A 17,305-nucleotide genomic window follows, 5' to 3' on the forward strand; every position below is an offset into this window, starting at 1 on the left:
ACACACGCCCACGCCTCTGTATACCTGGCTCTACACACGCCCACACCTCTGAATGCCTTGGCTGTATACACACGCCCACACCTCTGTATGCCTGGCGATACGCACGCCCATTTCCCAATATGCAAGAAATCAAATCGCCACATCACCCCACTCCACACTAAACCTAGACCCACTCCATCAACCACCCCAAACCCACTCCACAACACGCCACCGAACACCCACAACAACACAAACACAACCCCCCCCCCCCCCAACACAGGACGTGAGGATCCCCCCCTCCCCCCACCCCTAACCCTTGACCCATCCCCTTCCTTCAACGCAACCTATAACCACGAGCCAAAAATACACAACCACATCTATAAATACAACCCCTTCTCTCCCCCCCCCACACACACGGTGTGTGTGTGTGTGTGTGTGTGTGTGTGTGTGTGTGTGTGTGTGTGTGTGTATCACCCAGGCATCAACAACCCTGAATATCACAACCTCTCCACATCTCCACTTGCCACATGAGATTATATCGAGCCTGGTGGTACAACCCCATGTATTCCACACACATGATGGAAGTGGTTGTGAAATACGGAACGTGCAAATGTTGTATTACGTACGTGTTGTTCACATGGATCTTGTACAGCTGGGAATGAACGTATTTGTGTGTCCGTTTACTAAATGGACGCAAACAACAACTGATATGTATTTCATACATATTCGCCATTTCCCGCGTTAGCGAGGTAGCGTTAAGAACAGAGGACTGAGCCTCAGAGGGAACATCCTCACTTGGCCCCCTTCTCTGTTCCTTGTTTTGGAAAAAGTAAAATGGGAGGGGAGGAGGATTTCCAGCCCCCCCGCTCCCTCCCCTTTTAGTCGCCTTCTACGACACGCAGGGAATGCGTGGGAAGTATTCTTTCTCCCCTATCCCCAGGGATAATATATATATATATATATATATATATATATATATATATATATATATATATATATATATATATATATATATATAAGATGGTTGTGACCACCTTGCAATGGCCTATGAGGGAAGCGAGTCTAGGGGGCGCGTCTTTGCAACGAAGGTGTGGTTGTTGAGATGAAATGCTTGCAAAGACGTACTCTTGAAAATATATTCATACTCTTCCTCATACACTAAGAACATCAATACACTCACACTTCCTCATACACTAAGTGCATCAATACACTCACACTTCCTCATACATTGACACATCAATACACTCACACTTCTTCACACACTAAGCACATCAGTACACTCACACTTCCTCATACATTGACACATCAATACACTCACACTTCTTCATACACTAAGCACATCAGTACACTCACACTTCCTCATACACTGACACATCAATACACTCACACTTCTTCATACACTAAGCACATCAGTACACTCACACTTCCTCATACATTGACACATCAATACACTCACACTTCCTCATACACTGACACATCAATACACTCATACTTCCTCATACACTGACACATCAACACACTTACACTTCCTCATACATTGACACATCAATACACTCACACTTCCTCATACACAGACACATCAATACACTCACACTTCCTCATACACTGACACATCAACACACTTACACTTCCTCATACATTGACACATCAATACACTCACACTTCCTCATACACTGACACATCAATACACACACACTTCCTCATACACTGACACATCAATACAATCATACTTCCTCATACACTGACACATCACTACACTCATACTTTCTCATACACTGACACATCAATACACTCACACTTCTCCATACACTGACACATCAATACACTCACACTTCCTCATACCGTTATCAACACTCACCAGGCAACTCATAAACAGAAAATATCAACACTTGCACGTGTGGCCAGAGGTGAGGCAACACTATACTGTAGCTCAACACATTACGACTTGTGTTGATGGACGTTCAAGGCAACACTCTGAGTGCACTATGGAACTCAAGATATGTTGGGTGTTGCAGAGGCTTAATACAACATGTTGGGTGTTGCAGAGGCGTCAATACAACATGCTGGGTGTTGCAGGGGCCTCAATAAAACATGTTGGGTGTTGCAGAGGCGTCAATACAACATGCTGGGTGTTGCAGGGGCCTCAATACAACATGTTGGGTGTTGCAGGGGCGTCAATACATGTTGGGTGTTGCAGGGGCTCAATAAAACATGTTGGGTGTTGCAGGGGCCTCAATACAACATGCTGGGTGTTGCAGGGGCGCCAATACAACATGCTGGGTGTTGCAGGGGCGTCAATACAACATGTTGGGTGTTGCAGGGGCGTCAATACAACATGTTGGGTGTTGCAGGGGCGTCAACACAACATGTTGGGTGTTGCAGGGTTCTCAATACAACATGTTGGGTGTTGCAGGGTCCTCAACACAACATGTTGGGTGTTGCAGGGTCCTCAATACATGTTGGGTGTTGCAGGGACGTCAATAGAACATGTTGGGTGTTGCACGGGTCCTCAACACAACATACAGGGTGTTGCAGGGGTCTTCAACACAACATGCAGGGTGTTGCAGAGGAGGGCGCAAGACAACATGCTTCAGGTGTTGCGCGGCGACGCCGGGGTAAACCCGTCATGCAATATGTGGTTCTGCACCACCTGCACGCAACACACTACCCTACCCCCCTCCCCTCCCTTCTACTGACACGACACGCAACACAGGGAGTTCCTTCACAGGACGGTGGCAGTGTTGCTGTGCGACACGACGCGCAACCTACAGGTCAAGAAGAGAAGTAACACTTTCTTTCTTTCTTTCTTCAATTCAATCTAATTCAATTTCAACTCTCTCTCTCTCTCTCTCTCTCTCTCTCTCTCTCTCTCTCTCTCTCTCTCTCTCTGTAAAAAGACGAATGACAGGATCCTAGTACTGCCCCTGCCTTGACACTTAGGCATGTATATGACACCTTTGTCACTGGTGTCACCCGGTAAATGACACCTTGTCATTGACACTCCCACAACACAGATGGCATCTAACACTCCCACAACACAGATGGCATCTAACACTCCCACAACACAGATGGCATCTAACACTCCCACAACACAGATGGCATCTAACACTCCCACAACACAGATGGCATCTAACACTCCCACAACACAGATGGCATCTAACACTCCCACAACACAGATGGCATCTAACACTACTGTCCCTCTATTCATATTTCTCTCGTTCCAGCTGATCAAAGGAAGATCAATACATTGTGGACTTCGAAATAGATGCGTTTCTAAACTCCAGAACAATGCTTGTACTCTGTCTATCTTCCAGGGCACTATATGTTTTCTATATATCATCCCAGGGCACTATATGTTTTCTATATATCATCCCAAGGCACTATATGTTCTCTATATATCATCCCAGGGCACTATATGTTTTCTATATATCATCCCAGGGCACTATATGTTTTCTATATATCTTTCCAGGGCACTAACTGTCTTCTATATATCGTTCTAGGGCACTATATGTCTTCTATATATCTTTCCAGGACACTATATGTCTTCTATATAGCACTATATGTCTTCTACATAGCACTATATGTCTCCTATATATACATCTTTCCAGGGCACTGAACTTCATATGCACATCGTTCCAAGACACTGCATATCACTTGTATACCTCTCCAGGGCGCTATGCGTCATGCACATGGAGTCCAATACAGTCTGCGTCATGCACACGGAGTCCAATACAGTCTGCGTCATGCACACGGAGTCCAGTACACTCTGCGTCATGCACATGGAGTCCAGTACACTGCGTCATGCACATGGAGTCCAGTACACTCTGCGTCATGCACACGGAGTCCAATACACTCTGCGTCATGCACATGGAGTCCAGTACACTGTGCGTCATGCACACGGAGTCCAGTACACTCTGCGTCATGCACACGGAGTCCAGTACACTCTGCGTCATGCACTGTTCGGCGCACTTGTGCATAAATATTGAAAAACAACACCTGTGCATTCCTGTACCTCACGTGTTTATTTGTAGGTGCCTGTGCGTGGGGCGGGGTTATAATTAGAAACACATTTCACATGACGCGGTTGTGATGGGGAGAGAGAGAGAGAGAGAGAGAGAGAGAGAGAGAGAGAGAGAGAGAGAGAGAGAGAGAGAGAGACTTGGGCAGTACAGAGACATCACACGACGAAGATGTAGTGCGGGAGCCCCCCTTGTTCACATTGCATTCCACTGGGGCCCTGCTTGCCCGCTTGCTTGCTTGCTTGCTTGCTTGCCCCTTCCCCGTCACTCGTATTAACCCCCTCACACACGGGGACGCCCGTGTCCCACAGGGAGGGGGGGTGGGGGGTGTCGTCCATCCGGGGCAAGCACAGCTATGCACGACCACAAGTGGACACGCACGCACGCACGCACGCACGTACGTACGTGCAGTATACAAGCAGATCAACTATTCAACGTTAAAGATTTTCCAGCCACTCTTGTCTGTGCTTGTGCTTGTGCTTGTGTGTGTGTGCCTGTGCTTGTGCGTGTGTGCGCGCTTGCACTGACACCGCTATTGTGAGCCTCCGTCCGCCTAGCTTAAGGTAATAAAACACGTGTGTCTTAATCACACACGAACACATACACACACACACACACACACGCACACACGCGCGCACGAACACACCAGTCGACGTAACGCAAAATACACACAAACACACACACACACACACACAGAACCAGCTGTGTGTGTGTGTGTGTGTGTGTGTGTGTGTGTGTGTGTGTTAGACAAAGATAGGTGGCACTATTCGCCCCCCCCCTATCACCACCTGCGGGGGGGGGAGGTGTGTGAGAGAGACTTGAGAGACGTAGTCCAGCTGGTACCAGGGTTGGGGGGGGGGACCACGCAAGAAGGGGGGGTTGGGGGGGAGAGGGAGTACGGAAGCGTCTACCCCCAGCCGAGCTTCGGGCAACACTGAGGGACGGCGCGAGGTACGGAGTGCGCTCTCCCTAGACTCACACTGTGCGAGTGTGAGCAGCGGCTGTCGCACCTCTGCCGCCCCCCCCCACCCCACCAGCCACCCCCGCCCCCCACCCCCCCCCCTCCCTCCAGTCCCGAGTGTACGTCTGTTTGTGTGTGTGAGTGTAGGTGTATGTGCTGGGTGTGTGTGTGTGTGTGTGTGTGTGTGTGTGTGTGTGTGAGAGAGAGATAGAGAGAGTGTACGGCAGATGTTCATGCACATAAGCTCAGATACAGACAGGCATGCACTAACATGCGCATGCATTGTAACACACACACACACACACACACACACACATAAAGACAAACAAATATAAACACAAGCACATATACACAACCATACACGTTTATAAAAACACATATACTGTATGCAAACAGACCACAAACACTCATATAAACACATTCATACCATCAAGCATATATATATATATATATATATATATATATATATATATATATATATATATATATATATATATATATATATACACGTCTGTAAAATACATTCTCTCTCTCTCTCTCTCTCTCTCTCTCTCTCTCTCTCTCTCTCTCTCTCTCTCTCTCTCGGCACCTGCCGCAGAAGGCCCACCCACCAGTGACCAACCCCGGGCCCACCACGGACCTCACACCGGATCCCGACCTGCATGACGGTGGTCCCTTCCGTTCCCTCTGGTCAGGCCCGGGATCGATCGCCCTACACACACACACACACACACACACACACACACACACACACACACATCCATGACAACAAGTTCGGTTGAATATGGGTTTCGAACCCACGATTTCATAGCCAACGAGAGAGAGAGACAGGGAGGAACACACCAACCCCCCCCCTCACCCCCCCCAATAAAGTCCAGCCAGCCACCCCCACCCCCCCCCACCACCACCCACCTCCAACCCAACCAACCAACCAACCCCAACCAAACCACCCCCCCACCCAACCCCCCGTTGAACCTAACACCCCCACCCCGTACTCCTTCTTCTTCTCCCTACCCCCCCTCCCCTCCACGCCACATACCCCCAATATCCCCTCCCCTCCCCTCCCCTCCCCCTCCCCTCTTCCAGCGCCTGGAATCGCTGGACGAAGCCGCCGGCGCACGAGTCCGAACGCGAGGCGCAGCACGTGGCTGGAGGGGTGCGTAGTGGCCAAGGTATTGAACGACGGGTGGGGAGGAGAGGGGAGCCAGGCGGCCACTCCCCTCTCCCCTCTCTCTCCCCTCCCCAGCACACACACACACACACACACACACACACACACACACACACACACACACACACACACACATACATACACAAACGTCGTTGCAAAGGGAGAGAGAGAGTGAGAGAGTGAGAGCTCCGGGGAGAGTATGGGGGAGGGATTAGTGTCGTATGGAGTGGGGAGTAAAACAGTCGGTCTGGGGAGCGAGGGAGGGGAGAGACATGAGATGGGGGGAAGGGGAGGGGAAGGGGTATTTCCAGACGGGGAAGTGGAGGGAGGGGAGGAAGAGGTTTGCATGAGGGGAGGAGTCTTCCAGAGAGAGAGAGCGGAGGGGAGCGTAGGGGAGAGGGAATAAGTGAGGGAGGCTGTCAGAGAGGGTGGAGGGGAGAGTAAGGGAGGGGGAGTGAGTGAGGGGAGGGGGAGGGGAAATGTGTGAGGGTGGCCAGGCAGGAATGAGGAAGGGTTGACTCATGTCCAGCCAGGGGTCCACCCCTCACCCAGGTTCTCTAGCAACAAGACAATCGAAATGAAGAGGAGGGTAGCCCACACACACACACACACACACACACACACACACACACACACACACACCACCTTATACAGTTACAGTGTCGTGGTCCTGCCACCTTATACAGTGGGGTGGTCCTGCCACCTTATACAGTAGGGTGGTTCTGCCACCTTATACAGTGGGGTGGTCTGCCACCTTATACAGTTACAGGGAGACACTGTAGCCCTCAGTCAAATGAGTCGCAGTACAGTAATACAGGCATCACCGAGAGAGATGTAAAATTCAAATGGGGTCATATTTTCACAGCTACATAATGGGGCGCAGGGAGAGAATTACTGGCCCAACCCTTTAGATTTATAAGAGAGAGAGAGAGAGAGAGAGAGAGAGAGAGAGAGAGAGAGAGAGAGAGAGAGAGAGAGAGAGAGAGAGAGGCAAGGCTAACGCGTAACGCTCAATGCTATATTTCTTTCCTGTATCTCCCCTGATGATGATGTGATCATTACACGAAAGTGCACTTGGGAACTTATCGCGTTTCATTTTCCCCCGGTGGACTCATACCAATATACCTCATCACGTGCTTGACTGTAATCCTCTCCTAATATTTATATATATATATATATATATACATATATATATATATATATATATATATATATATATATATATATATATATATATATATATATATATATATATACAAGAAGCCCATCTATCTATCTGTCATGTTCAGTAATAAGATACACATTCAGATGAAGTAAAAACAATCACAATGTGAATTTAATAACGATTTGAAAAATACGAGCGGCAAACATCTGACGTAATTACCGTCCCCCTCCACCACCACCACCGGTCTGTGTATCACACTTGGTGTGTTTATTAAGTGTTTCTCTCAAGTGTTTTGAAGTGTCGTAATGTCTTGAAATGAGTCTCAGAATTATACTTCATATTACTATTATTACTATTACTACTACTACTGCTACTACTACTATTATTATTAGTACTACTACTACTACTACTACTACTACTACTACTACTACTACTACTGCTACTACTACTATTATTAGTACTACTACTGCTACTACTACTACTACTACTACTACTACTACTACTACTGCTACTACTACTATTATTAGTACTACTACTGCTACTACTACTACTACTACTACTACTACTACTACTGCTACTACTACTATTATTAGTACTACTACTGCTACTACTACTACTACTACTACTACTACTACTACTGCTACTACTACTATTATTAGTACTACTACTGCTACTACTACTACTACTACTACTACTACTACTACTACTACTGCTACTACTACTATTATTAGTACTACTACTGCTACTACTACTACTACTACTACTACTACTACTACTACTGCTACTACTACTATTATTAGTACTACTACTGCTACTACTACTACTACTACTACTTCTACTACTACTACTACTACTACTACTACTGCTGTACTACTGCTATACTACGGCTGCTATTACTACATCTACTACTACTAGCATTACTACTACTATTACTACTATTACTACTTCTATTACTATTACTACTGCTATTACTACTATCACTACTACTATTATTACTACTACTGCTACCATGACTACTACTACCACTGCTGCTATTACTACTTCTACTACTACTAACATTACTACTACTATTACTACTATTACTACTTCTATTACTATTACTACTGCTATTACTACTATTACTACTACTATTATTACTACTACTGCTACTATTACTACTACTACCACTGCTGCTATTACTACTTCTACTACTACTACTACTACTACTACTAATCCAAGTAAAAATATATAATCCAATGAGTAACAACGACGGATCCTTCTCACCCAAAAAATCAAACTCTCATAAGAGTCATGTCAAAATCTACAAAATCAATTTAGTCTCCCTGATTCCCATTTTTTTCCTAACAGAAAACGGGATATGAATTATTTACGATGCAGACGAGGGACGGGTGTATACTATGTGTGTGTGCTCTCTCTCTCTCTCTCTCTCTCTCTCTCTCTCTCTCTCTCTCTCTCTCTCTCTCTCACATGATACACAATATACAACAATAGGTTGGGCCAGTTAAGCGGGCCGGAACAGAGGCCTATACCAACACGGCGCATAAAGTTGACGAGCCCTTGGCCAGCGAGGCAATTACCGCCACTATGGTCCCGAGTTAACCCACAAAGACAAAATACGAGGCCCGGGACCACGCTCGTAAAGACGAAATGAGGTCAAACTTGAGCACCAGGGTGGGGGGGGGGGTTATGCGCGCGCGCGCGCGCGACAGCAAACAACCATTGGGTGTACGAAACGAACCAATGGTAATGATATGTATTCATCCTTGAAGACAGATAGATAGATAGATAGATAAGAGAGAGAGAGAGAGAGAGAGAGAGAGAGAGAGAGAGAGAGAGAGAGAGAGAGAGAGAGAGAGATAACGCTCCAACACACGCAGAGAAACAAGTATACGAAGATAATTGTTCATCAAGAATTCTAATTACAGAGAAATCTTTTCGTATTGATCTAAACTGTCGAAGATTGAATGTCTGTGTGTGTGTGTGTGTGTGTGTGTGTGTGTATAATGATAAATTGATAATGATAACAATATTAATGATCAATTCTCTACGCCGACTAACAGCCAATTAGGTGATTCATTCTCGCCCTGACAAGACACACACCTAACCCACCACCCGCAAGGGTTACGTTCTAACCCAATCCTAAGACAGGTGGAGAGAGAGAAAAAAGTCTTCAAGTGAACCCTGAAATAAGAGGTACACATCCCGATTTCTGTCATAGAAAATGGAGGAAAGGGCTAATGCTCACATGCAAGACTCGTCATCCCCTCCCCCGTATTCTGTGTAATGTCAATATTGACGCAGAGAGAAGATGGGGAGAAGGGAGGAACACACACACACACACACACACACACACACACACACACACACACACAAAAGAAAACGGGGAATAAATCATGAGAACATAAAGAAAAAATCATTATGTAGGGAGAGGGAGAGATGATACGAGAGAGGATAGAATACGGGTTGTGTATGTGTAAGAAAAACAGAAAATGGGAATACGCCACTTGGGGTGTAACGAAAACGTACAGGGGGTGGGGTGGGAAGGGGGGCGGGGGCGGAAGAACGTAAGAGGAACGTGGAGAGGGGAGCGGAGAGGGGTGACTGAAAGGAAGGAGAGGGGAAGGAACAAGGAACAGTGAAAAAAAAAATAATCAATAAATGAGGTAAATGTAAATAAAGAGATAACTGAAACGAAGACCAACAACCAGGAGGGAAGGTACATTTGACCCACAATTCCTACAAGTGTTGTTGTTGTTGTTGTTGTTGTTGTTGTTGTTGTTGGGGGAGCTGTTGTGGAGTTTGTGAGAGACGTGTAAAAGGGGGGTGTGGGGCTAGAGAGAGAAAATGGGATGTAAAAAAAAAAATAAAATAAAAGGCAGCTGGCACCACGATGAATAGAAAATGGATAGAGAAAACAAAATATGATGCAAAAAGTAATTAGACCAAAATAAATGGGAGCAATCAAAGATAAAGGGGTGAGGGCATAAGTAAATGGTTAACGAAGGGGGTGTAGGAGAATAACTAAAGAGTGAACTAAGGGGATAAGGAAATAACTAAGGGGTAAGCTAAGGGGGTAAAGGGAGTAGCAAACAAAGGGGTATATGAAATAACAAATAAACGGGGATAAAGAAAGGATGTAACAAATAAGAGGGGTAAAGGGAGTAACAAATAAAGGCAGTCCAGGGAGTAACAAATAAAGGGGGTAAGTGAAATAACAAATAAAGTGAGTAAATGAAGGGAGTAACGTAACAAATAAATGGGGGGGGGGGAATGCGAGAGAACAGAGGGGTCTGCACTGTGTCCATATTTTCCCCATTATAATTTACGCGCAGATGTGATTGTACGTGACGTGTTAATGGGGACGCTGCGTTACCCTCGTGCCGCTGTAAATGCAGCTGTTGTAAAAGAGTATTTGTAAATCGATGAGATGAGTCGTGTCAGGCAAAGCTTCTGTTACTGCTGGGAATCAAAATGAAGTGTAAATGTAAATGTAAAAAAAGAAAAGATACTTGTCATCCACTGTAAATGTAAAAAAAAGAGGTCGTGGTGTAAATGTAAAAAAAAAATCATCCACTGTAAATGTAAAAAAAAGGTCGTAGTGTAAATGTAAATGTAAAAAAAAATACTTGTCATCCACCGTAAATGTAAAAAAAAAAAAATTCTGATAGTGACCTCTGTAAATGACATTTGATATCTTACGTTCATCTTTACGACAGTCACTGTAAATAACATTGGTCAAAACGTCATATTTAATGTAAAAAAAGACAAAAAAATGCAGTTAACAACACATTTACGTCAAAAATGAATTAAATTACATCATTCTCTGTTAGGCATTTCGTTTGCCTACCCAACTTACGCAAGGGTCAAGGTCGAAGCCTTATCATAGAAAATGGACTGCGGTTTGTGACAGTGTCAACCACAGACGGGTGCAGGCTCGTATGGTCGAACAACAATACAGAGATAAGGAGACGCCACCCATAGCGATTATGACCCGCAATGCTAAACTGACACCTCTACACAAAAAAAACGGGATGTTGCTAAAAGTGATTGAAAATGACGACACGTACACAATAAAAGAAAATGGAGTGTCACTTATTGCTAAGGGAAGAAAATGACGTGCGAGAAAATGTTTTACTGAAACAAGAAAAAAGAATTCGTGCAAGAGAAAACGAGATGCCATTAACGTGTCACTACAGTGTTATACTGTATATGGTCAATCCATAGAAAACGGGAAGACACTAACCCCTGTGACCAAAAACAAGATGTTGGGGAATCCACATTATAGAACATGGAGTGTCACTAACACGAAAACAAACTTGTAAAATACATCCAAAACAATGTCATGAACATCTAGAAAACGGGACATTATCCTAGAGCAAAGAAAATGGAGTATCACTTTTACACACACACACAAATTACATATCAGATCTTGTGTACAAAACGGGAGTCTCTCTCTCTCTCTCTCTCTCTCTCTCTCTCTCTCTCTCTCTCTCTCTCTCTCTCTCTCTCTCTCTCTCTCTCACTGAGGTGTGTGTGTGTGTGTGTGTGTGTGTGTGTGTGTGTGTTTTCTTAACATACAGAGTGCATTACGATGATTTGGAGGTAGAATATAAACAGCATTTTCCGCTTCATACTTTAACCCTGCACCCCACGTATATATATATCTTTTTCTTATCATTGTGAGAGAGAGAGAGAGAGAGAGAGAGAGAGAGAGAGAGAGAGAGAGAGAGAGAGAGAGAGAGAGAGAGAGACCTTGAGTCAGGAATAACTAACTCTGGTGTGATATTTATATAAATAACGACAAAGGTTGAGAATAGCTCTATTTCATTTATATAAAGCCACGCGGGAAATAACGCCCCGGCTAAAAGTAGACACAAGGCGTTTTCTATGTAAAGAACACGAGGCGCGGGGGACGAAAAGTGGTGACGTAAGTGCACGAGGTGGCAAATAAGTGATCTAAGTGGTACTAAAGTAGAGAGAGTGAGATTAATAAGTGCACTGTGTGTGTGTGTGTGTGTGTGTGTGTGTGTGTGTGTGTGTAAGACAGATTAGGCGACACACACCAGACAGATACATTTACAAGCGCGGGAAAGAAAACGGCATGGGGGTAGGTGTGAGGGGAGGGGAGATGAATGACGCAATGATAAAACATCGAAATAATACATCATTTATCGACGTTTATAACTGGGTTGAGTTACGACTCTCTCTCTCTCTCTCTCTCTCTCTCTCTCTCTCAGCCGTGGGAGAGAGGGAAAAAAACATATCCAGGCTTCCTTACAGCGCCCTCAGCGCCACACCAGGCAACCCATCCAATTATCTCCAAGAGAGAAAGAGTAAAAAAAAAGAAAACGGGACGGGGGGGGAAAAATACGCACAATACGCGTCATGCTGGGAAAAAAAAATACGTTTGTGGGAGGGAAAAAATAAGTTGGTCGCCCTGGTTACTTGTCTGGTACCAGGGGCTGGAAACCTCCCCCCCCCCCCCCCAGTGATGCTGTGTGGGTTGTTAGGTTGTGGTTGTTAAGGTAGGGTTGTTAAGGTGGGGTTGTTTAAGGTATGGGTTAAGGTGAGGTTGTTAAGGAGGCTTGTTAAGGTATGGTTAGGGGGCAGTTGAGGTGTTGTACCTAGGAGCATTTGGGTGATGGTTGTTAAAGGAAGGTTGTTAAGGTTGGGTTGTTAAAGTGGAACTGTTAACTTGGGTTGACACGGTGTTATAATTTTTTTAAAGATAGAACTGCTTGAGTAATGGTCTGGTTATATAAAAAGTTGTTTAGGAATGGTTATCAAGCAAGGGTTGTTACGAGAGGGTTGTAGAGGTCGGGTTGTTACCTAAGGACTGTGCAGGAATGGGTTGTTAAGACCTGTTAAACCATACCTGTTTTAAAAAGGTTGTGAGGGTTATAGCTAAGGTTGGAGTTGTGATGACGTGGTTATGATGGTGGAGATATGTAAGGTTAGGGAGATGACATGTTACCTCCCCACCTTCACGCCGGGCTGAGGGTGGGGAGGAACGCTGGGGAGGAGCCTGGCGACCAGGCTGGGGTGGGGAGGAACGCTGGGGTGGCGTCTGGGGAGCGGCCCGGCCTGGGAGGTAACAAGCTCCCCGAGTCTGTCGTATATATCGAGCGATTCCTAGCAGCACCCCACCTCCCTCCCCCCCCATGCACCAGCCCGTCCACACACACACACACACACACACACACACACACACACACACACACACACACCTGTTCCTGCCTTACACACCCGTCCCACACCTGTCTAAACCCGTCCCACCCTTACTACACATCTGTCCCACACCTGACCCTCCTCCTCCTCCTCACACACATCTGTCCCACGTGTAATCCCACATGCACACGTCCCATTCCCATATCTTTCCCTCCAACACCTCTTTCCCTCTATGCTCAGAAGCCTCACCGCTTCCTTTTCCATAACACCCGCGCGCGTCTGTCCCATTTCCATACCCATCACCTCTATATGATCATCATTTGTCCCCATTCCCCCACAGCTCCCGCATCCTCTCTCTCTCTCTCTCTCTCTCCCCCATTCAGAACAGGCCACGACTTTCTAAAGACCCCCCCCCTCGTGTGATATGAATAACCATCAAACAAGTGAGTGCGTGAGTAAACTGGTGAGTGAGTGAGTGAGCGAGAGTGAGTCTGGGGCGTCTCCCCTTGTGCGCCGCGGCCACCAAACGTCCCCGAGCCACGATGAGCTAAGGAATGAACCTAGAAAGCCTCGGCGGTCATGACCTCCCTCATGCACGACGGTACAAAACAAAACCCCACCCCACAACTCCCCCCTCCTCACCCCCGACACCCTCCCCACACACACACACAAGGGGAGAGAAACCCAACCTCCCTAGAGAGAGAGAGAGAGAGAGAGAGAGAGAGAGAGAGAGAGAGAGAGAGAGAGAGAGAGAGAGAGAGAGAGGGTTATTGACCTCAAACAGCAACAGACTGGATTTAACCTAACCTAACTCAGCCCACGGGGGAGAAGGGGAAAGGGGGAGGGGGAAGACGCAGATTTACTCCCCTCCTCCCCCTCCCACCCTCCCCCCTCCCCTTCCCCACTGTGGCCTGACCTGACCCGCTGCTACCTGCTAAAAGTAGCGCCTCTGTTGCTACGTAGTCACTGGCGGGTAACATTAGCAAGTACAGCTACGTTGCAGCGTAGAGACGGGGCTAACATTAGCAAACACAGCTACGCCAGAGCATAAACACAGGCTAATATTAGCAAACACTGCTACGCCAGAGCATGAACACAGGCTAATATTAGCAAACACAGCTACGCCAGAGCATAAACACAGGCTAATATTAGCAAACACTGCTACGCCAGAGCATGAACACAGGCTAATATTAGCAAAAACAGCTACGTCACAGCATAAACACAAGCCTGAACTCACAAGGCTTGGCGCTCTGCTGAAATTACATCCTGAACAACAACAACAACAAAATAAAAAAACGCACAAACACAGAACATAAAACAAATAAATATCTTAATATGAATTACATGACTTATATCACGTGATAGATGGAATTAGATTCAACCCAAAATCTATAAAAATCTATTTTTTTTTTTTTTTTGTATGCTGATGTGTAAGTATGTAACACATCGGCAGATAAGAGTATCCGCGATGCCATAGTAGATAAAGATAGTCTGACTTACCTTTACTCATAATTATCAGACAGATAAAGATAGTATAACACCTTTACTCATAATTACCAGACAGATAAAGATAGTATAACTCATTTTTACTCATAAATACTCATACCTGCCAGACATAAAGATAATATAACTCACATTTACTCATAATTGACAGATATAGTATAACTCACCTTTACTCATAATTACCAGACATAAAGATAGTATAACTCACATTTACTCATAATTACCAGTATCTTACTCACATCGCCATCCGCACGCTCAAACAAACACAATCAAAACAACATTAGATACATAAACAAATACATAAACTCCTTTTTCGTCCCTCCTGCTTTGTTGGTGAGTGTTAGACAGACACTCTCTCTCTCTCTCTCCTCTCTCTCTCTCTCTCTCTCTCTCTCTCTCTCTCTCTCCCTTACCTTTCCAGACCCGCGGGTGTTGGAGCAGCGCAAGACGCCGATGGCCTGGTGAGTGTACTCCTGTTCCAGCTGCTCCCATTGGCTCTGGACCTTCCTGTTAACAAGAGAGACACACCTGTACACCTGTACACTACACACCTGTACACTGTACACCTGTACACTACACCTGTACACCTTTACACACCTGTACACTACACCTGTACACCTGTACACTACACCTGTACACCTTTACACACCTGTACACTACACCTGTACACCTGTACACTACACCTGTACACCTCTCATGACCAATAAAAGTTAGCTATCACTGAGAGACCTAAGGACGGTACTTGATTATAATCAATAGTGAGAGACTCACAACCTCTTTTCTTTAATCTGAATGACACACACACACACACACACACAGACACACAGACACACAGACACACACACACACACACACACACACACGCACACACGCACACACACACAGTTGTATGCAAGACAAAAGTGAGGTAAACATACCATCTATAAAACCAACAGAGAAACAAACACGACACACGCATCAAACAAGCACAACACGAGGCAAGAATAAAGTCATTTAAACGACAAACACGTGGTAATTAAGCCTTTAATTTTACGAAATGCAGCCTTTTAACTCGATATACTTAATCTTCATATAAAACACCATTTAAACCCAGATTTTCATTAAAATCTGAAGTTGAAAATCTGAGCAAAATTAAGGCCTTGGATTTTTCTTGATTTCTTTTTTTTTTTTCAAACTATGAATTTTCTTGACAATTTCAGCATAGATGCTTTTAAGTATGTGGAATACGAATCTGTAGTCAAAAGCGAAAAATTCGTGCAATTAGTGGAGTAATTAGCATATTATCATAATTAATGTAAGTGGTAATTAAGCCTTTAATTTTAGGGAAATGCTGTCTTTTGACTCTATATACTTAAGGTACATACAGAAGACCATTTATACCCAGATTTTCATTAAAATCTGAAGAAGTTGAAAATCTCAGCAAAATATCATTTAAGGCTATATATATATACCCTTGGATTTTTCTTGATTTTGTTGAAAAAATAGATTTTCCTGAAAATTTCACCATAGATGCTTTTACGTCTGCTGAAGAAGAATCTATGATCAAATCCTTAAAATTCGTGTAATAAGTCGAGTAATTAGCATATTAATATAATTATAATTAATATTAAGTATGCAATTAAGCGCTTAATTTTACGAAATGCAGTCTTTTGTATCGATATCCTTAATCACCATACAGAGTACGGCATATTCCCAGATTTTCATTAAAATCTGAAGAAGTTGAAAATCTTAGCAAAATATGGATTTTTCTTGATTGTTTTGGAAAAATAAATTTTCCTGAAAATTTCATGATAGATGCTTTTACGTTTGCTGAATATGAATCTGGGGTCAAAACCTTAAAATTCGTGTAATTAGTCGAGTACTTAGCATATATATATAATTATAATTAATATTAAGTATGTAATTAAGCGCTAAATTCCACGAAATGCAGTATTTTGACTCGATATCCTTAATCACCATATAGAATACCACATATTCCCAGATTTTCATTAGAATCTGAAGAAGTTGAAAACCGGAGCAAAATATTATCCAAGGATTTTTCTTGATTTTTTTTTTTAAAAATAGATTTTCCCAAAAATTTCAGCGAAGATGCTTTTACGTCTGCTGAATAGGAATCTATGGTCAAAACCTTGAAATTCGTGTAATTGGTCGAGTAATTAGCATATCAATATAATTATGACTAATATTAAGTATGTAAATAAGCGATTAATTGTACGAAATACACTCTTTTGACTCCATATCCTTAATCACCATATAGAATACCACATATTCCCAGATTTTCATTAGAATCTGAAGAAGTTGAAAATCTGAACAAAATATTATCCTTGGATTTTTCTTGA

General features: G+C 44.3%; 1 protein-coding gene across 8 annotated transcripts in view; it reads right to left on the minus strand.

Annotated features, from left to right (window-relative positions):
- Positions 1–17,305, minus strand: part of LOC139763049 (ras-GEF domain-containing family member 1B-like) — a 731,513-nt gene that overhangs the window by 631,102 nt on the left and 83,106 nt on the right. For 5 of the 8 annotated variants that reach the window (XM_071688625.1, XM_071688624.1, XM_071688619.1 and 2 more), the window contains one exon: positions 15,380–15,473. In XM_071688625.1, coding sequence (XP_071544726.1) covers positions 15,380–15,473 — 94 coding nt within the window. Of the gene's footprint in view, positions 1–4,909; positions 4,945–15,379; positions 15,474–17,305 lie in introns of those variants that run through there. The other 3 variants (XM_071688615.1, XM_071688614.1, XM_071688616.1) reach the window with 3 other exon arrangements.

The sequence above is a fragment of the Panulirus ornatus genome, chromosome 46 (genome assembly GCF_036320965.1).
Source record: "Panulirus ornatus isolate Po-2019 chromosome 46, ASM3632096v1, whole genome shotgun sequence".
NCBI classification, from domain to species: Eukaryota; Metazoa; Arthropoda; class Malacostraca; order Decapoda; family Palinuridae; genus Panulirus; species Panulirus ornatus.